Source organism: Protopterus annectens, chromosome 10.part0 (genome assembly GCF_019279795.1).
Source record: "Protopterus annectens isolate FY-2018-M chromosome 10.part0, PAN1.0, whole genome shotgun sequence".
Lineage (NCBI taxonomy): Eukaryota > Metazoa > Chordata > Ceratodontiformes > Protopteridae > Protopterus > Protopterus annectens.
Window position 1 is genome coordinate 1152289055 of NC_056744.1, and position 27332 is coordinate 1152316386.

Below are 27332 nucleotides of genomic sequence, written 5' to 3' on the forward strand. Positions count from 1 at the left end.
TAACATAATAGCCAACTACAATACACGAATATTACAACATATAATGGCTTATTAGCTCTTAAGCACAAGCTTGTGTGGTATGATGTTCAAATGCATTTCTCACCAAAAACCGCCAACGGGTCAAAGAAGTAACTAGAAACCAATTGTCAAGACCCTGGAAGAAAGCACAATAAAGCTTGGCGTTTTCATTATCCTGTGAGTTTCTGTGGATTACACTGTTAAAATCAACGGATACAACGCTTGACAAAGTTGTCCTGTCCGTAAGCTTTATTGCGCTTTCTTCCAGGGTCTTGGCATTTGGTTTCAAATGCATTTCTCTTACAACACAGAAGTTGGCGACTGTACATTACAATAAGAAAAAAAATATTTACGCACCTTTCTTATGGCACTTTGCAATCCGGCAAAATAAAACTAAAATATTCCAGTCATGAAAGGTCATACTAATGTATCACATCCTTTTTCAGTTTAAATGGCGATTTAAAAGGCCATTTCCATCCCTAAACTGAGCAAAAAAAGATCCGCTGCCATATCACAGGTTATGCAATTAATGCAAACCATTACCACTCTAAGTCGGGTTACTAACAGGATAAAGGAATAATGACTACTGAATTACCAACACCGGTTACAGTCATGTGTCAAGTGTTGTCTTCACAGTACTATAATTAAGCTTCAAGGGAGGTAACAGGTCATAACCAGATAGTGGGTCTGAAAGATGACAGAGCTGTTAAGTCTGTAGAAAACATGGTCGTATTCTGCTTGTAGGTTCATAGGTTGGTACTAGGCTATTGGCCCTAGGGCCTATACAAGCCTAGCCATAACAATTCCCTGGCCATTTCTTCCACCACTAATTTACTTCCCTGGACCCCTGTCTAGCAGGGTGACTGACGTGATCCCCGGGGTGAATTTCCTTTCTCCCATCCAGTCGTCAAGGTTCCTTTTGAAGAGGGTCAAAGAGGCGCTCTGCTTGACATGTATGGACAGTCTATTCCAGCGTCTGGGGAGTCTCTGGGTCAGGAACCTAACCCTCCAGCAGGTTTTGTTTATTGCGATGACAAGGTTTAGATCCCTGGAGCATGTGGCTTTGAGGGATTGGGATTTCTTTAAGTGTAGCATGTCCAACAGCTCTGGGTTTGACATGGCCTTGTATGTTAAGCAGAGATCGCCTTTGAGTAGACGATATGCGACAGATTATAGCTGGAGTTTAAGGCGGTCAACGTAGGGCATCTACTTTAGGCCTGTGATTCTTTTTGTGAGGTATTTTTGCGACCTTTCCAGTTGTTGCAGATGTCTTGAGAGGTACATAACAAACGGGGCTTTGTATTCTATAATGGGTCTAATGAGGGATGAGTACAGTGGGACAATGACCTCCTTTTTTCTGGATGAAAAGCCTTTAGTGATGAGGTGTGCCACACAGAAGGATTTCCTGACTGTTGTGGTGATGTGATTATCGAAGGTGAGACCACTGTCCACCTGTGTCCCCAGTCTCTTATCACACTTTCGGTGTTTAGTGTACTGCCACCTATGTGGTAATTCATGGGTACATGTTTTTTTCCAAAGGGGATAACTATACATTTCTTGGCATTGAGCTTGAGCCCATGGCTCTGGCACCAAGCATCTGTTTCTGTAAGGCCCTTTTGTAGAGTATCCACATCATTTGGGGATTCAATAATGGTTCCCAGTAAGTAGTCATCTGCGAACTTTGTTAGCCAGAGTCCCTTAGTGTTGGCCTGTACTTCGGAGAAGTAGATGCCAAACAAGAGTGGTCCCAGGACTGAACCCTGTGGTACTCCACTTGTCTGGAGCTGGATTTGGAGTCAGCTACTTTTACAGTGTGGGTTCTGTCAGTAAGCCAGTTGGCAACCCATCGAGTGATGTAGGGATTAATGCCCAGCTTAGTAAGTCTATCTAGGATTCCGGAGTGGGGGATGGTGTCAAAGGCCTTGGCGAAGTCCAGATAAGCTGTGCGAACTGCCTTAACCTCGTCCACGGCTCTGGACTGATTCGAAGAAGTCAATCAGGTTCAGGAGACAAGATCGGCCCTTCACGAACCCAAACTGGGTGGGGTCCAGTGTTTGAAGGTTGCCAATATCTTTGTTTATAAGTTCCATGGTCTTGCAGATCAGGCTCATCAGACTGATGGGGCAGTAGTTCCCGGGATCCAAGGTGGATCCCCCCTTGTGGAGTGGGATAACCGTAGCTGTGCGCCATTCAGTGGGCACGAAGCCTGAGGTGAGGCTATGATTAAACATGACACTTAGATGAGGTGCCAGTTTATTTTGTAGTTCATGTAATACACAGCCCGGTATGTCATCCGGATGCTATATTCTTAGCTTTGGAGAGTGTGCTTTTTACCTGTGTGGCCATTATTACTGGAATTTGGCAATCTTCTGGTATTGAGAAGGGCCGTTTAGGGAGTGAGGGGGGGGTGAAGCTGGCACTGAATTGATCTGCCAGGATATTGGCAATATCCTTGGGATCAGTATATTTAATGCCATTTTGTTGTAACTCAGAGCAGATCTGAGCATTGCCATTTAGATTCTCGACAGTTATAGAATGCCTTGTGGTTGTCTTTGGAATCTTTGGCAATTTTATTTTCATAACTAGCTTTGGGGGATTTTATGAGGGATCTCAGCTTCTTACTGAGGCTGGTAAGGGAGATTTTTGCTTCCTGGGATTTTCCTCTTCTGCAACAGTTTCTTCCTTTTGTTGTAAAGTTTGTTTATGGCAGAGGACCACCAGATTGGCTTCCTTTTGTTGTAAAGTTTGTTTATGGCAGAGGACCACCAGATTGGCTTCCTTTTTTTTGGAGGAAAGCATCTTGGTTCTATTTGGGATGGCACGATTCAAGCACGAGTGGATGTGCTCATACAGTGCCTTAGTGTAGGATTCAGCAGTCAAACTTTCAGTTCCCGCCTGCATGGGTGTCATGAAGTTTGTCACTTCTGACTTGAGTGGCATGAAGTTGGCTTTGGAGAAATTTTTATACAGGTTTCCTTACTGGGGGGTGGGGTTGGGATGTGGATGTTAGGAGTGATTAGCTTATGGTCAGACCTGACCAACGAGAGGGTGACCATAGGCATGGAGCATCGATTTCCCATGCTGGAAATGACCAGGTCTAGGATATTGGAGTCCCTGATGGGACTATGGATTAGTTGATCCAGGGCGTTGCAATTTATGAATTCCAAGAACCATTGGGCAAAGGTATTGGTACACGAGTAGTTTTCTCAGTTAATGGCAGGGTAGTTGAAATCACCCAGTATTAGGGTGTTTGGCTGTATCTCAATATTTTCCAGTATGTTTAGAAAGGTGTAGTGAGAATCTTGGGGCATGGTGGGGATCTGTAGCAAGCTACAATTTGGACTGCAGTCTTACCTAGTGTTAGCTGCACTTGAAGAATTTCAGACGCATTGTGTTGTGCATCTAGCCTGGTGGTGTGAATATCCTTGGTGAATATGGACACTCCTCCACCTTTAGTGTTTCGGTCCTGGTTTGGTGGCCGAAAAGTGTGGTAAGAGTTGTAGCCTGGTATTGCAGGGGTGCTCTCTGGAGCCTTGAACCAGGTCTCAGTTAATGCACAGATATCTATGTTCTCCATTTTTAGGAGTGCTTCGAGAGAGTGCATTTCGAGGTTTAGACTTCTAGCATTGAGTAGCATTACCTTCAGAATTTGCATGCTTGTACCTGTTACGGTGGTGGTTTTGTCCTTTGAACTTTGCCTAAAAAAGGCACTATAAGGGTGGCAAGAGCCTTAGCCAGTAACCCGAATCCCAGGGGCGACAGGTGCAGACCATCTCTGGCAAAGCATTGTGGTCTGTCGATCATGTCGTCCTAGGCAGACAGATACTGGATCCCTTTTGAATGACACCAGAAGCTTAGCCAATTGTTGAAGTTAATCATTTTGTCCTTATATTGTGGTATCATTCTGGGCGAAGGCAGGATGCTACTCAGAGCTAGGGTCATACCTGCCTGGGCCATATGATCAGAGAGCTCTTCCATGTCTCTTTTCATGTAGTCCAGGGAGGTACGTCTCAAGTCATTCACTCCAACATGGACAATGACAGAGTCATATTTGTACTTGTGGAGTGACATGAGTGCATGCGTTATGTGGCGGATTCTGGCAACAGACAGGCAGCTGACTGTAATTTACTCCTTGTTCAGCCTGGTGAGTGGGACATCAGTGTGCCTGACTAGAGTGTCACCTATGACTAAAGTGTTAGGTACATTGTCTTGCCTTAGGGGCTGTTGCTGGGTGGCACACTGGTGTTGTGAGCTATGCGACACTTTGGTTGTGATTGGTGTTTGTTTGCATTTCAGCTTCAGAGGTCCTTGTTGCTTGGACAGGTTACAGTTTAGGGCCTCCGTATATGTGGAAGGGAATGCAATAACCCCTGGATATAATTGCTAGCACCCACTGATTTTTTGTAATACTTGCCCAGGCTAGTGGGTGCAGCGATAACAGATCCCCGACTGCCTCCAGGGAAGGAGTCGGGCAACGCCTCAGAGAAGGGTTCCCCGGAACCTTGGGTTTGCAGGCCTCCTCTGCTCCTGGGGCAATGTCTACCATTGAAACCTCTTTCCCCGTCCCCTGGAAGAGGAATCCTCCTGAACATCCAGAAAGGGAGACTGTCCCTTCCTGAACCACATTTTTTTTTTACTCCCCTTCTACATCTTGGAAAAGGACCTCTGAGGGGCAGAAAACCTGATCCCACCGGCTGACAAAGTCTTCCCTTCCTGTTCACTGTGGGTCAAGTGTCGTTCACTGTGGGTCAAGTGTCTTTCACAGTGGGATCAAAGAGAGTGGAACCATCAAAGGGGGCGTTAAAGGACGTCTTGAAGGCCTCTGCAAACCCGCTCAAGTGAAGCCAGGCATGACGCCTAACAGCGATACCTCAGCCCGCAGCCCACAAGGACCCTTCCGCAGCATTGGAAAAAAGTCTCATGGACGAGTTCGCAACTGAATAAAAGAGTTGACAGCTTTGGAGAAATAGCCTTGAATTCTTCCTCAGACATGGTCCTAGAGAGGGATAAAGACAGTTCTTTTACCAAATCCCTCTAGAGACGGGTGAAATGTGCAAGGTAATTTACTGCTCGCAGACTGAAAGCAGCCGAAGTGAACACCCAATTTCTAAATCTGTCCATAGCCCTAGACTCATGATTGGGTGGATGGACAGAAGAACTCTGCTCTGCCAATTCCTTTTTGGTGGCAGTAGCCACCACAATAGCATCAACCGGGATCGCTTTGGACCAAAAAGTTCTGTCTGTTGGAGGGCTCATAAATTTGCCTGCTTTCTTGGGCACTGGCTTCATAGTATCTGGCTCCTTCCAGGCCCTGTTGGCCACAAGATCAATGAGAGCATTGGGGGTGGAGGACCCAGGAGGCAGATAGCCCTGTACCGAAAGCCTCCAGGAATACGGTTTCCTCAGAAGATGGGGTTTGGGTAGACCAACCTCCTTTGGCCTTGGGGATCTCAAGTACATCTCCAAAGGAGATGTCCTCTGGTGGAGATCTTGGGGACCCGTACCCCTAATCAGCATCCATATCCTCGGTAAAAGGCTCCATTGTGGAGTCAAGATGTCTCCTCTTACAAGTCCTCTTCCTAGGAACTTCCTTCACCAGGGGTGGTGGGGAAGACTCAGAAGAGGAGGGGAGCACCGGGGGGGGGGGTAGTACCCCCCTAGAGACTAATTCGGATGGGCTTACCTGGAGCAGGATGAGACAAGCTGCTCAGAAACTGGGGCTGGGTAGGATAATCGTTCAGAGCTGCCTTGATAGCAGAGAAGGATCTTTTGGCTGCCTGGAAGGTGGAAGAACTACAAGAGGTTCCATCCCCCTCTCCCACTAATAAAACCTTGGTGGAAGAAAGAGTGGACCCCCCCCACCCAGTCCCGCCACTCCTCCGGACTGCAACAGAACTGTCAAAGGCTGAGATGCCCAGGGGAAGAAACCGATCCGAAAAGCCCAGGCCCGAATCCAATCCCATGGACCCTGGCTCGACAGGGCTGGCTGGCTTGTCCCGGGGGAACATAAAGAGTGCCAGCCTCTGATCCTATCATAGAAGAGCCCAAACTGGGTCCTAAAGCTCCCCTGGCCTCCACCCCACTCAACAGTACCTAAGAATCCAAGCCACCGGTCAGATGAGGAGTGATCGAAGGGGAGGCTGGGGGACTAGATCCCTGACCTATGGGTTGGGGAAGCCAGAGGACCCAAATCCATCTGAGCTTTCAGGAAGACTCACATCATCCTGTCCATATCCATAGGGAGGACACTCCTGGAAGATTGGGAGGAAATGGAGGACCTACGAGGAGAGTCGTGCCTGGAGCTCGAGTGTCTTCTCTTGCGTTCCCTGCAACGAGACCTAGCTGGAGAAGACAGCTGCTTAGGGGGCAAAGGATCCAAGGGAAGATCCTCCACTACTATAGGCTCCGGCATGACTCTCAGATCCGACCGGATCGAAACTGAGCTCAAAGGATCCGAGGAAATGTTTCTTGAATCCCTCGGATCTAAAAGGGTTGGATCCGAAGGTACAGTGCCTCCCTTCAGATCTGAAGGTCCAGGGCCGAGGGCCGTGGATCTGGAAGAAATTGAAGAAGTTACCGGATCAGAAAACTTAGGGTCCGAGCCCTTGGATTCAGGAGTAGACACCCTGGATGATGACCTGGGAAATGAAGATCTCGGATCTGAACCTGCCCTGGCTGTAGCCGGATGTGAGGACCTAGGATCCGACAGCCTGGGATGTTTGGTCGGGGCCTCAACAGAAGGTTTCTTTTTAGCCCCAGGAGGGTCAGCCTCAGCCAGGGAAGCAGTGACCAAGGGCCCTCTTTTGACCAAACCCTTACTTAGAAGCTTATTGCGATGGTCGACCAAAGCCCTCTGGTTGAATGTGGCACAAATGCTGCAGTCAACCTAGAAGTGGTCGCCGCTGAGACAGTGAAGGCACTCCTCGTGTGAGTTGGAAAGAGGCATTTTCCGCCCACAAGAGCAGCACCTTTTAAAACCTAAAGGTTTTTTTGACATGGCCAAACCATAAGCAAAACCCTAAATCCACAAACAAGCCAAGGTTCGAAAGCCTATAATTCATCCAAAACACACAACACAACACAACACAACACAACACAACACAACACAACACAACACAACACAACACAACACAACACAACACAACACAACACAAAGAAATACTCACATACCACAAAACTAGGCCAAAGACAAAACCCCAAGGAAAAAAGAACCTAAACAAGGTTAAGACTCGACTGGGAGGGGATAGATAAGAGGGGAAAACTACCCACTAACGCTATAAACTCAAGGAATAACAAGAAAATTCAATAATTGGTGCTAAATACACTTACATTAACAGGAGCTGAGCAATCTGTGTCTGACTGACTGAGCGGCAAACGAGATCTGAGGGAGTGTAGGGCAGCAGAGCATTATGGCAGGGGAGGAGCTTGAGCTAAGCTGTGTTCTGAATATGCCGGCTCGGATCCGATATCAGATCCAAAACCCTAACATGAGGAATGGTGACTAGATAACATCAGATTTTGGAGTAGTACTTAGATGGCACTCTCAAATTTGATTATCACATACTTTATTCCATCCGCTGTGGCGACCCCTAACCGGGAAAAGCCGAAAGACGACAACAACAACAACATTCTTTATTCCATCAAGAAAACTCACCAAAATCTCTGCCCCCCCCTTATAGAACTAAACACTGACAGATCAAGCAAAGATTACCTTAGCAGCAACATAAATTCCTCTCTCTATTATATGCTTCTCCCTATTCCTACAAATATCAACACTACATATAAAACTAAACTAGCCTCTTGCTACTACAAAGCAGCTAAATGTGCAACTAACCTGATAAAACATATCACTGCCATGAATTAAAACAAATAAAACTTGCTTCAACTCCCAAATCAGTTGACATTCTTACAACTAATCACTGCCCAGAACCTATTGTACACTCCAGACAAATGCCCACCCTTACAAAATACTCTACTGTACTATTCACCCAATGGAGACCTTCACTTTGACAATAAACGTTTACTATGTATCAGTAAGACATTGAAAACTGATAGAGACTCTACTGTCATTATGTGTCAAAACTCTGGAATGAAATCCCCACAAAGTTAAAAACAGAAAACATGCAGTTTCAAAATTTTGCTTAAACAGTGCCTATGCCAAAGATGGCTCTGTGCTTCTTGCTCATCTGGCTAGCTTACTCAGATTGTAAGTTTCTCCACCTCTTACAATCACTTTGTTTCCCCACCTTTTGTACTTTATCACTCCTCCTCATACTGCACTAATTGCTAAACTCACTCTTCTTTTACATCACACCATTAACTATAATTCTTCCTCAGCCCATTTTTTTTAACCTTCCTGTTCATTTCCATAATTTCTCATTAACCTTTAAGCTACATTACTACTTGGCTTGTCTGTAAATTGTTACTAAACTCAAAAACACCTCAGTTTGATCTTTCTCGCAATTATTAAACTATAAATAAAATAGTTGTATTTTATTTTTCTATTCAATTATTATCCAATTTATGTTAATTTCCCTCTCTCTTTTTTTTTTAAATGCTATGCACATGCAACAAATATTTAAAAGTCATATAAATGAACATTGTGTGCAACTTAAATGGGGAGATTTTCTCCCTGGGCCTCCGCTGAAAATGGGTTTTACCCAGTCAGACTTTTTCTGGTCAACAAAGACAGATAAATGGATACACACAAACTATAAAGATGTAAAGAAATGGGGTGCTACATCCAAATGACGTACAATATGAGCTTCCCCCAGTACTTTATTTCCATGTAGCTTGAAAACAAGTTATTTTATCCTGTCCATTAATGACAATCTTCCCTGCACACTTCTCACACAATATGGTGCCAGCACAGTCACATGCTTAGTACTACAGCGGGTTATTCTTATTCTTGCCCTACAGCTCTATATTCTTCATTCTTCCCCAATATTTTTTCACTTAGCACTTGTACCATTTTGAGGCACCACCTATGCCTATCTTTTGTATATGTTGTGATGGCAGTACAGTGCCATGAAGTACAGAGATACTGAAACTCAGAACTCTTACTCATAGGTGATTACTATGGTAATTACTCCAGGGGTCCTTTTTAAACCAAGCCATGCTTCCCAAATGCATACGACAGGTTCTGATATTCAAGGGTTATGTTAAGGAGTATATACAAACTTGCACATAGACAGTCAACCATTTACAGGCTAGGCTGCCTGTCTAAGAGAAACAAGTGCCAGACCAAGGGTAAATTTCCGATTCCCCATTCACTTGGGAAAATTATACTTGACCTGAGTTAGGGATGAACTCAGTCATATGGCTGGGAAGCCTGTCCCAGAGAAGAGGCAAGTCTCTGCGACACACACTTGTCCCTCCAACATGTCCTATTTATGATGCAAACGAGGTTTAGGTACCTAGATCAGGTAATTCTGTCACTAATTTGTTGTGTGCGCAACAGGCCCATGACAGCAGGATCACAGGATGCTTTGTAGGCCAAGCATAGATCTCCTCTCAGCAGTTTGTAAGAGACAGAGTACAGGGGATAGGGTAATGTGGCTGTCTGCATATGGTATGCTGCTTACATCTTGTCAGACGTCTCATCCAGTTGGGAACAAATTTCAACAGAATCAGGGACAAGTCAAGAAAAAAATCAGGGACACTTAAAATATTAGTGCTATTAACTTGAAACATTGACAGAATCAGAGCATATGAATTAATACACATTTTATGAAGGAAAAGAATTTTATAACTCTTAATTATTGTCATTATTCATTAAGTGCAATTCACCAACTTTCCTCCAAAAGTCAGTAATTTTAGGAGGGATTAAGAGGGACAGAGTTAAAATCGGAGTCAAAATCAGGGACAGTTGAGAGGTATGCACCTTGTATTCTTTTTGTAAAGAATCTCTGTGGTCACTCCAGTTGTTGCATACACTTGATCAGATACACACTGAATGAGGTGCTGTACTCAATAATTGGTCTGATGAGGGCAGAGTATAGTGGAATTAATGACATCCTTGGGCCTAGAAACCATGCCCTTGCTTATAAAAGTTGCACAACATGAAGACACATGAGGGTCAAAGGTCAGGTTACTGTTGACATGTTCTCAAATCCCCTAATGTTAGGTTTACTCTTAGGGGTGCATAATAAACTTATTTTCCAGGGGTAGCAGTCTTCCCAAAAAATATTACTATGCATTTCTTGGCACAGAGTTTTAGACTGTGGCTCTGGCACCAATTACTGTTCTGTGCCAGGCCTTCTTGGAGGATATTTGAGGGATTCTTTGATTTGCAAAACTCTGCAAACTTGGTTTAGTCTCTTCCATCCTCATTCCTCATCCAATGCCTACATGTAGCTATCTGGATTGTTTTAACAGCAATGAATATACTTGCTTTTATCGTTTTCTTTTATTTACTGGGAAAGTCCATCTGGGTACAAAATCCTTTTTCAGAGGAGGCCTGGCCACAGCAATACATTTTATCAACACATTTTCAAGACTAGTACCTTCCTTCATAACTTTTACAATATTTTTTTTAACTACAGATATCCATCTCTTTTTTTGCTATAGATATATCCATCCCTGGTAGGAATATTAGGAAAAGCATGCTCTCTTATACAACTCAGTCTAGTTTACACAAAACACCATGTTACCTGAAAAGTTCAAGCCTGTATGTTAGGACATTACTGAAACACTTGAGTCAGAGGACATCCATATAAATCCAGGACCTCTTTGTAACCAATTACAGTACAGTTGACTCTAAATAATGAAAGGTTGTAAGAAATCTCCAATCCCAACCTCAAGACCATAGTGAAATATGCCCAAAAGGAGCATTATTAGAAAATGTAAAGCAGACTATGAGCTAAAGATCACTATTTTTACCAAAGGAAGCTACATTTTTTCTTCAGTTGTGCAAGGAAATTAAGGAATAATGTCCAAAATGCATATCCCAATCCCACAGATACACCCAGTATATAGGTAGATGTATTTAGTATTAACTTTTCCCCACCTGCCCACACTGTTGCCCCCATTATCTCTGAAAGTTTATTTTTCTCTGAAATCACTTTGGAACAAGTCTTAGACTCTCTGTCAAAGGATAAAATTAATACTGTGACAGGACCAAACATACCAGGCTGAATTCTCATCAATGCCAAGTAAAACTGCTAAGTCTCAGCCTATCCACAGGACTTGTGACTGATGTCTGGAGAACAATCACTGTAACTCCCCTACACAAGGGTAAGCACTCTACAGACTCGGGTAATTACAAGCCCATCAGCCTCACCAGTTTTACATGTAAGCCCATGGAATGGAACATATCACAGCAGAACTCAGTTATGCAGATGTATGCAACTTAACGGAAATAAATGTCAGGCAAGATGGCTTTGTGAAGGGCACGTCTTTTCTCCTGAACCTAGTAAGCTTCTTTGATAGGTTACAAGAGGCCATCACAGTAGTCAGTCACTCTGTGAAAACTGCTTATCTTGACCTGGCAAAGGCTTTTGACACTAGTACTACTGAAAAAAAATTAAACAATGTAAACTCCTAAAATGTGCATTGGATTGCAAACTGGCTCTCCCAACAAATCCCAAGTTGTGAAATCCCAAGTTGTGAAAACTGCCGGTACTCTATCTGAACACAAAACAATAAATAGTGATATACTGCGGGGATCAGTATGGGGCCTTCTTTTGTGTGGCATTTATTTTGCAGACACACAAGCCAATACCCCAAAAGATTGCTCAACCAAATTTGCTGAGGAGTGCAAGTTATTATTCACTCATCCACTGAAACTAAACAGCTTCAGGATGAGATAGAATATGCACATACCTGATGCATCAAGAAATGTATCAAGCTAAATGCAAAACTGCAATGTAGCATTTGATGAAAGAAGCTGTTTCCACCTCATATGCTATAAATGGTACTCCTCTTCAGACAGAAATGCTTATAAGAGAGACAGTACTTGTGTGGACAACTCTCATATTTGACCATAACGTTTTCACCAACTCCTATTTTGCCCAATTAATTTCCAAGAGAATTTCTTCCAAGATCTAAAAAGAGTCAACCTACCATTGCACTTTTCCCTTTATCAGACTCGCCACTGAATACGGTGCCCCCTTTTGTATGTAGAAATCCAGTACCTAAGTAAATTAAAGGTCTTCGATCCTTCAACTATTCCAAAAGGTCATCAGAACTCCTTAAATTCAGATTACAAGATGCTCTGAGGTGACCTGTGTTGTTAGGGGCACGGAAGACATAGTCCTACCTGGCCCGCCATTTCTTCTCAAAAAATCATTGGATCTACAAAACACCTGTACTAGGGACCTAAACTTACACCAGCAAATAGAAAACACTCACTCGTTAAATAGGTTCATAACTCAATGTATTTCATCCTAAGGATAACTTTTCAATCACTACAGGCCAAATTACTGTGGTAACCATAATGCTAGTCTTGAAGATGGGTGGGTAAACAAATTTAAGCCGGGGTTTACAGTGCATGGTATACTGCTTGATTAAAGAGAAGAGCACAATTAAGTACTTGAAAAGGGTGACAAGAACTTTTAAGTGTGTCTGCTTAAAATGACACATGGCTAGGCAAGTTGTGGTCTCCAATGTCACTTGCAGAGTGGTGTTCCTAGCTTCCTATTTAACAGATTCAATAAACACCAGACGTGAGTAACAAATGCACCATCTTAAAAGCAAGAATCTTATTCAAATTACTCTAAAATGTTACCTTTAAACAGACTGATGGTTAAAGCTAAATGTTGTATATCAACAAATGTAACAAAGTTAAGAAAACATTAATGATGAATGAGTTATTCAACTTAAAATTAGTGGACAGTGGCTTAATGATAAGATCTCGGTCTCCCAGCTCCAACATAAGGATTTCAATCCTGACTTGCAGTTCTGAAACTTTTGGTTAAATTACTCCAAAGCCCAAGTGCACTGATTTGGTGACGTGCAACCTTATTTGATGAATTTTAAGTGTTTCTCTACACTAGGAAAGTAAAAACTGCATTGCACTTAGATTTCATTTTCTATTCATACTGCAAACTATTTTTTGAGCTTTTAAACTAAAGTACTTTTTTTCCTAAGCTAGAAAAACCTGTTTAGCCAAGTGCTGGGGCCATCTTGGAAAATGCAATAGGTATCCTTTTGAGAAGATTAACTACTGACATTCTGTAAGCATCTGAGGACCCCTGGCTCTTCCAGAGTTGTTTGCTGGTTCGTTCTACTGCATTGGTTTTATTTAACTGCTACTTAAAAGTGAGGCAATAGTTGAACTGTGCTCTATCTACTGTTGCCACAGTTGTAGTGGAGCAGTGAATGCATTTTCACTGTTTCCCTTTGCTGATTCTTCCAAACCATTAAATCGTTCCACTGGTGGACAGCTTGACTGACAGTGACAAGGGCTTCATTCACTTGCAATCATCTTCTCATGGCTGCTCCAACCTCCTTCTAGCTGCACTGAGAGCATCAGTTTGCACTGTATGTCACTCTGTTGACATCACTGATGTAAATGAGATAGTGTTCCCCACAGTGCTCCCTCAACCTCCTTTCATTTAGCCAGCTAACACTTAAAACATCGAATATGGAGGGCCAGTTCCTTTGCCAGTGCCATCCTGCAAGAACTTGGCATCCAAAGGCAGGGTAGTATCTGCCTTACGGTCATGGGTAATATCTCCTATTAAAACAAAGAAAACTCTGTCTGCGAGAGTTGTAAAAGCCTACACAACATGGAGGCAACCCTGTACAGAAAAGCAAAATACATAGAGTATTACATAGCCATACCATCACCTCAACCACACCACACTCCCAAACAGAATATAGCGATAATACGCAAGTACCCTTTTTTTTTTTTTTAAAAGAACATCAACATATGTTAGCATATTCAGTACTTGCGTATTATCGTAACCATTATAAAATGTGGTCGTGAAATGACGATCTTTAAGTAAAATGAGGTCTGTAAACTCCTAATCAATACTGTCTGACATTGTTTGGGAAACAAGAACAGGAATAAGAAACGCTAGCAGGACTTTGTGAACCAACTACAAGTGGATAACATTTTTATCAAATGCGTTTATTAAAACACAGAACGGCAAACCAGCTTAAAGTACATGCTTATTGCATCCATTACTTTTCAGTTAACCCTTTTTTCTTCCAATAGTTTCTTGTCTGTATTACTTGGGTATGCCAGGAGGCTGTCTTCTTGAAAGTCAGGCTCCTCCTTAACGTTTTTTCTCGGTCTTAATCCACTTAAAAGGCCCATACTACTTCTCTACCAGTTTCTGTGATGGACGTTGAACACAAATATCTCTGATGCATTTCTCAAAGGTAGACTGTTCTCCACGGTTTCCGAACAGTGGCACAATCCCAACATGGACATCGTCCACCATGATACCGTGTCTAAAGCTGATATTAAACTCCTTGTCTGCTCCTAGAAATTTATCTGAGCAGTGGTCAAGGTTTGATGCTAATACCTGCAGAGTGAGTCGCTCACAACCTGGTTGTGAAAATACACTGTAACTGAGTGTTTTCATTCCCAGAAAAATGGAGACAGCTTACTTATTTTTTCCTGAAGTATAGGCATGTAACAGTACTCTGCAGAGAAACTGTGTGTTGATTTCAAGTCTTCTTAAACGTAAATAACCAAAAATGTTTAACAGCAGTGAATACACTAGGAATTATGCAAGGTACGAAATCTGGTTGCGATAATATGCAAGTACCAAAAAAGAATCCTTGCCAAAGCCTCCTAGAATTTGTAAGATCAGGCCTCAGCACAACTCCATCAACTCATCTCCATGCAGACCTACAGCAACATGTTAATCGACATCAGAGCTGCTCCCAATCAAACAATGCTAGATCAACTTCTGAAAAAAAAAAAAATGCTAAACCAACTTCCTAGAATTTAGGAAAATTAAGTGAATGAATTATGTGTCACACAAATGTGTATACACATTTTGATCTTTCACAATAGTGAAAATAATTGATCTAATCACATTTCATTGCCAGAAACACTGGCATATACAATCAGGGAATATGCTGTACAAAACATTTTGTCCACCAATGAAATGCTTCAAGCAGTATAATTTAGTGAAACGTGTCCAGTGCACAACATAGATCAGTGATTTTTCACTGTAAATTGCTGCCGATGCAATATCTTAGTGTGCACCAGCACTGATTCCCTGCTTCTGACAGATTTCTCTGATTTTAAAATTGGTGTAACCATGGAGATGGTATACATAATTTTGGAGGGTGTGGGGAGCTCGTCACCACACTGGGTGGGCATAGGAGGATATATAAAAAAAAAAAAAAAAAAAAACTTGGTTAACTTTTATACAAACTGATAATTCAACAATTCACTTTGCCAACAAGTGTTTATCCACATACTGTATTTGGAGCAAAATTATTTTCAGCCAGTTGTGTTTTAGATCAAAAAGTGCCAGTGAACTCTCTCTCTCACAAACATGTATTCACTCAGTTTACATTCATCCATATATAAAAATGTGTTAGCGACTGGTGACTCCCCTCTACCCAGGTTAGGCAATAAGGTCATTGTCAGCTGCCTTTTGGGTGCCAGGATCAATGATAATACAAAGGTCTTCAGGACCCTTTCCTGAAACACGTACAAGTACGATATAGTAGTGATCCATATGTGAGAGAATGACGTGGGGAGGAAAACCCGGAGGGATACGTAAAGAGACGTGTTGAAACTTCCTACACATGTGGCAGATGCAAGCAAAACTCTGGTCCTGCTTGGAAAGAAGATGATTGGCTTTAACAACTGCCTTAATAGCTGGTGCCATTCCAGAGGAATCCAGTATGTATCAATCTTGGATGACATGATAAACAGTCCTACTTGTTTTGCAAGGGATGGCCTGGATTTCTTGTTCAAAGGTTTCTGCATGCTGGTAAAAAACCTTGCTGTCCCCACAGTATCTTTTTAGGCAGAGTCCATCTAATGGACATACTAACCCAACTTAAACTGGACTACATTAAGGTAGCTCACCTCAATTTCAGGAGCCTCAATAACAAACTGCTTAATTTATGTTTAATTGCAGTGGTTTGGTTTAAATGTAAAGAAACCATTCCCTCCGCACCTGGACTTTTGTGCCTACCATAGGTTCAGGCCTAGTGGAAAGTGCTGTGTTGTTTCCGTATTTGTCAAGAACTACATCTCATCCAGAGAGATACCCAGAAACCCACAAACTGTGTTCCTAGAACTCCATTTTGCCATGGATATGACAAGCAACAAGTTTATTGTATATTACAGAACCTTTGCATATCTCCAAGTAATTGTGCCAAGTTTATAAACGTTTTAGAAAAAAATTCTTGTAAGCTATAACTCCATACTCCTGGGTGACTTCAATTACCCAGCAACAGACTCTAGCATCTATGCCTCTAATGCCCATCGATTTTTGGATTTGATAAATACAAGCTCCCCACATGAAACAGTCAGCAAACCCACTACAGACCAAAATATTCAGGATCTGGTCCAGCTAATACTCCCTCTATCTACCCTACTTCCCTAGTTAAGCTGGAACATGAACTGGCAACATTTACTCTCAAAACCACCATAACCAACATTACCAATGTCTTCACATTTAAATGCTTCAAAAAGTGTAAACCGTACACAATTATATGATGAAATTTCTAAATTTACCTATGTTATCACTACTGTCGACGAACACAGCAGCTAGCTTCATTAAAGTTCTATACCCACTTAGACAAATGCATAGATCTAGCTCTTCCAGTCACAGCGGAACACAAAAGAAAACCCTGCTCGTGGTCAACAGACAAACTTTATAAGACAAAAGACCCCCTCACACTATTCAGTAAATCCAGAACTCCTTAAAATGAGAATAGTATAACAAAAATATCAGCAAGAAACTGAAAAATCACTATAAGAGCTAGTAAAGCTAATCATAAATGGTAATATGAAGTAAAGAATAACTACAAATCTGTTAGTGGAAACTAAGAAACAACACTAAATGGCATTTTCTTAAGGTGTTATGAAAAAACAAAAATATCTCCTCCATGGGTCCCGACAACATACTTGGGTGCTTATTAAACAGCCTCCAGCAGATTCATGTCAAGCCTCTCCATAAACTGTCCAACCTAAAAACATAGCCACTGTATGTTCCAATATCCTGGTGTACTGGTGTGGTTATACCCCTCAACAAGGGTGGCCCAAGTAACCACATACCCTGGGAATTAGGCAAATCTGCCTTAGAATCTGATCTGTAGAGCTATGGAGTATGTCATAACCAAGCTGTTTAATTAGGGTATTAAAAATCATATACAGGTTGACCCCCAAGAATCTGGCTTTGTCATGCCTATTATTTCTGAGAGGGTTATTCACGCTGTTGACAGTGTAATAGTGCTCATACAGCTTACATTGATCTGACCAAAGATTTTGATAAAATACTTCATGCTGGAATTGTGTGTGAACCAGACATCTCTGAAGACAGATCCTTGTGTGAAAAGATTGAATAGTCAACTAGCTGAAAGACAGAAGCCACATGGTTAATAGAGCTCCCCAGGGGTCGGCACTAGGTCTCTTCCTGTTTGGCAAATACATTTCTGATCTCCCAAAAATGACAACCAGGACCTCTGGTTAACTAAAGTTGGCTATAACTGTCAACCCTCAGTCATCTTTACTCTTCAGAAAGAGCCTTCTATAGTTAATACTTGGTATATTGAAAATGGGCTTAAATTGAATGCTAAAAAATGTATCATGGTTTAAGGGAAAAAAAAAAAAATTAATTGCCCACAACATACAGTATAGAAAGCACACTTACTAAAGGAAAAGGTAGTCAGAGAACATGGCACTTGGACTGACAGTTCTCTCTCCTTTGATCATCATGTGGTAACTGTAGTAATGAAATCCTTCTACTCAGCAAAAATAAAGGCCGTCAGTCTTTTGTTGGGAATCTCTGCATGTCATGCACTCAAAAAAAAAACAGACAAACATTCTACACAACTATATTCCCAGTCGGTCATTGTCATCCAGTGACCAAAACTCCTGCCTGTCTACAAAACTAGCAAATCTATTGGGCATTGCCTATACTTGTACAATGTTGCTAAGGCCTGGAACGCTCAACTGTACCCCATCAGGTCTATACTCTTCCTCCCATCTTTGAAAACCACTCTGAAAGACTTCCTAGATAAAATCTGGCTTTGTTTTTGCTCAAAACCAGGATAAACTATATACCTAAATGTGAACAAGTACCTTTTCATTTTGCCTTTTTTTTTGTTTTATTTATGAAGACTGTAAAATTATTGTTCTTAAAACGGTTTGTAATAATTTGGAGATATCTCCTCTGGCCTTCACTTAAAATGAGCTTCTACCAAGTTGGACTTTCCCAGTAACCAATGTCAATCAATCAATCAATCAATAAAAGCTGCAGGTTTGTTTGTGTCTTTTGGCTTTTCCCGGTTAGGGGTCACCACAGCGGAACTCCAGTCCGCTAATGATTAGCAGTAGATTTTTATATGCTGGCTTGCCGGGCCTAATGCACAACCTTCAACGAAGGAAGGTCCATTCACGCATGTCACCACACAGAAGATGCTCTAACTGAGAATCGAACGGGCAACGTCTAACTGTGAGGTGACAACACTACCGCAGCACCACCACCGCAGTAAATAAAAGCTGCAGGTATTTTGTCCAAATACAAAGAGAGGAGTCTGCATGTCCTCCCGCAGTCGAATGAATCTATAGACATGCAGGTAGGTGGGAGTGTGTGTGGGTGTGTCTTTCTTGAAGGCTGGGCGCCAGGCTGGCAACTCGACACTGTAAAAATTCACTGCCAATCATTAGCGGACCAGAGTTCCACTGTTGTGACCCCTGACCGGGAAAAGCCGAAAAACAAAGAGATCTTTCCCCTTATTCATCACTGATAGACTCCAACATTCCATATGTTCTTACTCAGCACATTAACAAACTCAATAAGCATAGAGGTTCCTAACAAAAAGGATCTCCGATCTTAATAACTTTAATTACCAGGAGAGATTGAAACTCAGCACAGTGTACTCTTGTGTCTTACAGACTCCTGAGTGCCTTGCTTACCCTGCAATTAGAGATCCAGTGGTCCTTAACCTCCTGTATCTCAATAAGTCAAACAGCCCAGGTAGTTTTAGAACCAGACATCTAAACCTTCATCAGAAGATCAAAAGAATGCAATAAACAGAAAGATTAGTCACAAAGCACTTTCCTCTTCTCTGTTTAATTGGGATTGGGAGTTACAACTGCTTTCAACAGACTAAGACTGGATGGGTGCTCAGAAGTTTACACCAGGACTAACTGGTCTTACCCTCTTTGAGAAATGGAGTAAAGCCTGAAGGTGGCTTTGAAACTCCATGAAAAACATAAATAGGAAATTCAATGCAGCAGTAGCATACATTTCTTCTATCTTGTCACCCTTTATCAATGATACTGTAAAACAAATTCCACAAATATGCAAGAAAACCAATTTAATTCTTCTTAGTGACCTAAATGTGGACTGGTCAGGACAGCAAAAACCTCTCTCTGCATAACCTTATGAAGTTATTAGGCATAACTCACTCATAAACCACACAAGTACCTCTAATAATAAATTACTAATATACCATGTAAGATAAAATCAATACAAAGTATACCCAACTTTTTCAGTAATCACTGCCTTATTTAAATCATGAAAAATATTTATTTTTATTTACATTTGTTTACCAGGAAATGCCTGACTGAACCAATGGCCCATTTGCAGCTGAGGCCCAGGGACAAAAGCTCCCTAGAACAAAATTTACAGAAATGAAATAATGTTTAACAGTCAAAAATAAAAACATTTTAACAAGAATTAATGTGTAAAAGAAGTACATAAGTTATGTAATACATAGTGTACAATTTAGAATAAATAATGCATAGAATACCATTCAAGTATAAGACATGACATTAATAAAACTTGAAAAAAAGAAACAGTAATATGAACCACCGGACCACAAATCAACAAGGTGTATTCCTGAATTTATGGGCTCAACACCCCCCCCCCAAAAGAACCACCTTTGCAAAAAAATAAGAAAAATACAATGATGCCAACATTATCTTGTGTTTATAGCCTATATAAGACTTGTTATTACTTTCAAGAAAATTAAGACTTTAGAAGCAAGGAATGTCAAGAGTCCTACAAAGCTGACATCAGACAATGCTTTTAGAATTTCAGGAAGAACTGCAATACAATAAAGCTTTATGCTGAAATGTAAAACAAGTTGTTCAAGAACAGTGCTGGAAGAAACCTGCAGGCCTCTGTACCGGGTGTGTAGATTACTGGCTATCAATAATTATGGAAGTAAAGCCTACTCATAAGAAGTTCTGGGCTGCACCAGACAAAAACAGGCCCATTAAGTATGAAGCTAAAGACACTTGGTATTTACACTTACACTTCTGTAAAGCACAACTATGAAAAACAGAGACAGTTTTAGAATATGACTAAGAAAAAAAAAAACTATACAAAACAATCACACCAGCAGCAGGTGGGAAGTGGACTGCAACATCCTCTATTGTAAACACCCCTAAACTGATACAGGTGCTCCGTTTTCGGAGTTCTGATAGAAAAAAGTAAGATCTTTAAATCACTGGAATTGTTATTCCTCTCTTAAATATTCTTAACAAATAAACTAAAAACTGTTGAAGAATGATGGCGCTTTAACACTTCTAAACTACTCAATATGTGACAAACCAAGCATATAAAAGGAGCTGTCTTCAGAATGCACTTTAAACACAAACTTTTTCCCTTAACAGCAGATTTTTTTTATTTTTGTTCCCAAAATAATGCAGCATTTCAGAATTTAAAAATGTATGTTAAAGTTTATGTGTAGGGGACATAAGAATCGGTGTGTGGTAACTTAAAGGAGAACCGCACACACAGACTCAAAAAAAACATGTTTATTTCATCACGGTTTGGTGTTTCCTACATTTTAACACCACTCTGGGACTATTTACAGGTTTTTAAATATTTTTACGTAGTTTCGGAGTCTGACCACATGGGATCTGGCATCTTGAAGTAATTCTGATTGTTTAGTCTGTCTCTAGGTATCCCACAATGCAGCACTCATCTGTAAAAGTTACATCACGCAGGCCTCTTTCTTCCTAAAGCTCCTGTCACTGCATTTATTTCATACCTCTCAAGTGTACCTCATTACGAGGAATGTACCTCATTTGGGGTCTTAAAAAGTTCATATTCCCCGAAGTTCCTCAAAGTTCCACATTGAAAGACTGTCACACATTCAGTGTTAGGAATTTTTTTTTAAGTGAAATCCATTGTAAATAGAAATTAATCATATTAATTCATTAAAAGATCTTCTTTGTAAGTAAAACCAGCATATTTTAACCATCCTATGACCTTCCTAGTTGAAGTTGTTAGTAAGCCATTAATATGTGTTCCACATTTTGCCCATTTGTTCCACATTATGAGGGCTAGTGTTCCTCATTTTGGACATGGAAGGTTGAGAGCTAGATGCACACACTGCTTTCTTTCAGTCAGTTTTAAGTAACATTTCACATTGTTCAATGACTAGAATGGCTAAACTGCAGGGTTTTTTTTTTTTTTTTGGTGTAGAGTGAATTGTACTACTTTGACTTACCTCCCATCCCCCTTCACACCTAACTTCCCTAGTTGTCAAAGTGCTAAGGGTAATTTGAGCCGTTACCTGCTGCGACTGACAGACCACAGCAGGAGACTTGACTCATGTACTGTTTCCTTGTTCTGACTTTTACTTCCTGTATGGGTACGGGAAGGACCAGGGAGCTGTGAAATCACAGCATGGGTGGGTTTTTAGGATGGTCAGTTTGGGGAGGGAAATGGCCAGAAAACTACCTGTATTTAGCGGCCTCGATGACATCAATGAATTGGAGACTTTTCCAGGGTGCGGTAAAAGTTTTTTGAACGCGAAACCACCACAGTACAGTAAGGTACTTCTCCAGTGGAGAGAAACAGTCAATTTAAAGTATTTTAAATGCTATGCTGTTTATTCATAGCAGGGACAATAAATAGGGAGAAATCTGAGCATTTAATAACAGAATCCCATTGTCGTCCTTTCATGCAAAATATAGTTCTCTTCAAGGAATCATAACAAGAAATGGCTGTAAAAAGTGCAATACACAGTGCTGTTTAACTTTTTTATGACATGATGACTGTCAGTCATGTCCAGTGTGGCTGGAATTCAGCAATACCAAGTCCAAATTTGACTCTCATATCAGGACAGCCAATAACTGACAATTACCACTTCTGGCACAGAAAAGAATTTCACATGCTTTTTCACAAAGAAACATCAAAGCAAGTTCCAAGTTTTTGTTTTCATTAACCTGATAAGAGATAAAAGGAAAAATCTTAATCTCTCATTCTATTCTGTAGGTGCAGTTTGACATACTTCAAAGGATCTGACCTGTTTTTCAAGGAGTAGAAATCAAGTTAAGTTCTCAACAAAAACAGAGAATCCACTGTTAAACCGTCACAGAGTGCACTTCCATGCCACAAATGGACGTAGAGCTGTACATCAATGCATTTCAGAGAAATCATACAATACAGCCCTATTAAAGACCAGAATTATGGGCAATGCCACAGGCACCTAGATAAGCTAACCTATTAGACTACCCAAAAGCACAGCTCACCTTGAGCACTGAAGTGTCACCCCCCCCCCCCCCAAAAAAAAATCCTGCCTGGTTGGAAAACCACTACCGAAGCATCCAAGAAGCTTTCAATAGTGTGTGTGTTAGGAGGAAGGACACTAACGGCTGACTACAGATCAGAATTTAACAGACACTGGGCTCGTTCAAAATATCAAAAATTATCAGGGGATAACATATCCTACATAGTATCGTAACTTACATGCACAACAGCAGAAAGGGCCATGGTTTAAAAAATCTATTAGACTCAGCACACCTACATGGTTATCCAACAAGTACAAGGAGGTATGCCATGGTGCCTCCAAGACAAGTACTTTTTCTCATTTAAGGATTCACAAGCAAAAAGATAAAAAAACTGTAATACGAGTATAGTTTCATACTTGAATGACCCACAAAAGAAGCCACTACTGTCTACTTTCACCCACCTTCCAAATAAGTGCCTTAAGTCTTGTTATATTTATACTTTCCTAACGAAAGGGAAATGTCTGTCTTCAGAAACACCATAAAACCTTCTTTGCAACATTTCAATGGTCGGTATACCTCTCAACTATCTCGAATTTTGGGTCACAGCTTTGCTCTGACGTCCTGAGAAATGGGCAAAGGCAGTGGATTACAATAAATAGATACAAGCATTAATTACAGTCATATACTTAGAAAAATGCATCTCAGTTCGTGTATTTCCACTTTGGCCGCTTTAAATCTGTACAACTGATGTTCAAAGTGTTCCAGATGTGTCATTTCCCCTTATTCTGGCGCCGAGATGTTAAAAGCTAAGCTACTCCTTACTGTTACAGATCCGTGCTTGGTCATACAATTTCATTTTAAATATGCATGTGCAAAATAAAACCGTTTAATTATGCACATAATGACACAAACGTCATTAAACCCAAAATCAACACACGTGATCTGCACAAGAGACCCACAATGTCAAAAAAATAGCACAACAGCCATAAACACAATAGTACTTGCTGTCAAGCCTTAACGCAAGTGAAACACCATATAAAGTCCGCTCTAGGTATCATTAATAACAGACCTGCACACATATAAAGTAAACTTCTTTCCGGCGGTATTAAGAACAACAAACTACTTCAACCACCCTCATGTTTGGTCTTTCCTTACTTGTGGCCGTCGACAGTGACGCAAAAAACACTTTCAGCGTAACCCCCCCCCACCACACATGTGTTAGAGAAGGATGGAAAAAAAACTACATTGCATTGCATAAATCTGCACAGCAGCTTGGTGGAGCGAGAGCTTGTTTATTTAGTTTGTAGTGCTGGCAGTTATTACAGCCAGCTATATTTTTTAGATATTTACATTTTATAGTATTTGTATAACGTGTCTGGTACGAACTTTAGTCGAGTTCTACACTTCCATTGTCAAGTTTGAAACACCCAGCTTTTGGTCACTGTCAGGTTAGCATGTTAATTGCATCTGTAGTAAGTCACTGTACCAATCGTTTGAAGCTGTCATTTTGTTTCTGAGTGTGTGCACTATTCAAATTACGTAGAACTCAGTGGGAGTGGCTGAGAATTTTCATACATTCCATGTGTGAACAAATTGGAAAATCTTGAGTCGTATGAGCTTAGCAAACCAACTGTTTTTAATTCTCTTCAGTAAGAAGCTTTTCATACTTCATATTCCTTATAATTACTGGAAAAAGTAAATATGTCTTTGTCTGTAACACTGAACCACTTCTTGAACGAGAATGAACGGGGGTTATAGGCACTTCAGGATCACCGCTTCTGTTTTGGTGGATTTGATTAGAATGATGAAATGCAGGCCCATAATCAAACTTAGAATATGGACTTATATTTCATGTAGCTTTTAGTTTACTATGTTGTGCTGTAGTTCAGTTTCAGCAGTCCCTGCAGGTAACTTCTGAACATTCTCGAGAAATGAGATTAGTCCTGCATAAGTTCTTGTAACTGGCAATTTGCAATAAACTCCACTGTAAATATTAGCTGTGATGTCATGAGTTCTTGTAGCCTATGAGAGTTAGCACTTTGGGTAGCAGTCTGCATTAATTATATACTAAATAATGGCTAACATAAGTGCATAATTTAAATTACAGACTGCATGAAGCAGAAGTCTACTTAGAGTAAATTCATTTTTTACTTTAACTTATTTATTATGAATGCAGTGTTTTTAAGTGGCATGGGTATATGTAACGTTATAGGAGTGAAAAGCAACCACCACAACATTCCCATTATTATTTTCATGGCAGTATACCTGTTTTCTTTTTAATAAGTATCATTCATTGCAGAGTTACATAAATTGCTCAATTTCTGCCTTCCCTTAAATTTCCCTTCTCCTGAATATTATTCTGCATATACTGTTCCCAAAGGTGTAATATGCTCCTTCCCTTTTATCTCATTTAAGATATTCAATACTTTAGTTATGACTGGTTTGTATTTTAATTTCAGTTTTCTAGTAATTGTTTTTCTGGCAGCCAATAGTATTAAACGTATTAAAGCCTTACTATATCTCGGCAATTCAGATCCCCTGTCACAGCTCAAGAGAATCATTTATAGGTTCATAGGTAGGTACTAGGCTATTGGCCCTAGGGCCTGTATAAGCCTAGCCAAAAAGGTACCCTGGCTTTCGCCACCTAAGAAAATTATTTTCCTGTGCCCCTGTCGAGCAGAACCACAGAGGGGATCCCCGGGGTGAATTTCCTATTTCCCATCCAATCATCAAGATTGTTCTTGAAGAGTGCTAATGAGGAGCTCTGTTTGACATAGATAGGTAGTCTGTTCCAGAGTATGGGAAGTCTCTGGGACAGGAATCTATCCCTCCAGCATGTTCTGTTTATTGTGGTGATAAGGTTTAGGTCCCTACAGCATGTAGCTCGGAGGGATTGGGATTTCTTCACTGTTTGTTGTTAGTTAAAAGTGCACTTTTCAGCACCTCAAATGTGCCCAGAATTGCTCCTTTTTGTAGTTCACAGGGAGTTACATCTATTGGTAGCATATTTAAGTATGATTGAAAATTATTTTTTTAATACTCCAGTTAGTTGCACTGCTACTGGGGCTGTCTAGGTATCTTTTTTTTTTTTACACATTGCTCTTGTTTCTTCTTGCAGAGTCTGGTATTTTAAAAGTATGTGTCTGTTGATACATAAGACATTTAATCACTGGGTTTATCAAGTCCATTGCTTAGTGCTACTTTTTTTTCTCTATCTGATTTTCTTGCATCTATTTTTAGTATTGGGTGAGCCCATGTGATCCACACTTATTAGCTTTATGTTCTAAGTGCTTCTCAACTACTATTTTATAGTGGTTGCACAATCCCCAGTGCAATAGTCTCACCACATTATTGTGTCTTTCAGTATACAGACCCTCAGCCATGAGTGTGTCACACTCACCAGTGAGATGGGCAACTGTTTCTAGTTCTGTTTTACAGAACTGCAGTTGTTTGTTTTTCCCACTTTTTCTAAAGCCTTTGTAAACCAATGTGTATGTATTCCACTATCCTGAACTGCTTTTATTAGCCTTTCATTTTTTGGATTAAATTCACCTCTCATTATAAGTTGTTCTAGAAGTTCTTTATACTTGCCTGTGTATTTGTGTGCCTTCCAGTTTTCTTTCCTTTCGTTTTCTTTTAATTTTACAAACACCTTTATTGAATTATTGCTTGTGACATAAGCACATTTACATTCATATAAAATTAATGAAACTATATCAACATTACATTATACTTCATATATGTTAATACAACAAAACGTGGAGAACACAGATCATAAAACTAATAACTAACAAAAGAAAAAATGGTCTGGACACACCGAAAAGCTATGAATAATTTATTCCACAATAAATACAAGCGCTTTCACCCTGCCGTATGCTGGACTTTTTCAAGTAAAAACAAATACAGATAAAGAACCAGTATAAATACTCTCCCCTTAAAAAAGGCACCAAAAATCCCTTAAAGAGACATTAATTTCTATCCACATAAATTACTCTAGAAATAACTTTAAACTTTATAACTTTAAAATGTATGACACATGACAAATGTATAAAAACTTAAAAAGTGTGTATATATATATATATATATATATATATATATATATATATATATATAAATAAATATGTGTGTGTGTGTGTGTGTGTGTGTGTATATATACATTGTTCATGATCATAAAATATCCCAACAACCAAAATGTGTTACTACAACCTATCCAAAGTTGTATAAACACATATTGTGGTTGCCCAAGACAATTAATATAAATTTCCAGTGACAAAATACCATTATATATGAATGACTATAATCTTTTTGCTTTTTTAATTGAATATGGTTTAATTGAAATATGATCATTGAGCCCTGGGTAGCTGGTTATGTTCAATTTAATCTGCCAATAAGTCTTCCTACAACACAACCAGTTTTCCCATTCTCCTCCCCTAGAGTCAGCTACCACTTGTTCAAGAATTTCAAATCTAAACCCATTGTGTGTGGTTTCAACTTGTAGGTGCCTGTAAAGTGCATTGTTCATATTTTTCTTTCTGATGTTATAATTATGTTCGCATATTCTCTTGCCTAATGCCCTTTCAGATTTGCCTACATAAAAACTGGGTAATCCCTACAGATAGCTAAGTAAACAATGCCCCTAGTCTGGCAATTATCTTTCCCAAAAGTTATTATACTGTTCATACTGTTTTCCAAAATT

General features: G+C 40.4%; 2 protein-coding genes across 7 annotated transcripts in view; one reads left to right on the plus strand and one right to left on the minus strand.

Moving 5' to 3' along the window:
* TOE1 (target of EGR1, exonuclease) overlaps positions 1-24074 on the minus strand; it is a 416060-nt gene extending 391986 nt beyond the window's left edge. Inside the window, exon 1 of one of the 5 annotated variants that reach the window (XM_044085892.1) lies at positions 23987-24074. The gene's annotated coding sequence lies outside the window, so the exon portion shown is untranslated. The other 4 variants (XM_044085889.1, XM_044085890.1, XM_044085893.1 and 1 more) reach the window with 4 other exon arrangements.
* MUTYH (mutY DNA glycosylase) overlaps positions 23981-27332 on the plus strand; it is a 372894-nt gene continuing 369542 nt past the window's right edge. The window contains exon 1 of one of the 2 annotated variants that reach the window (XM_044085888.1): positions 23981-24084. Coding sequence is in view for 1 of the 2 variants with exons in the window: in XM_044085887.1 (XP_043941822.1) it covers positions 24249-24285 (37 nt within the window). In the remaining variant the exon portion in view is untranslated. Of the gene's footprint in view, positions 24085-24197; positions 24286-27332 lie in introns of those variants that run through there. The other variant, XM_044085887.1, reaches the window with a different exon arrangement.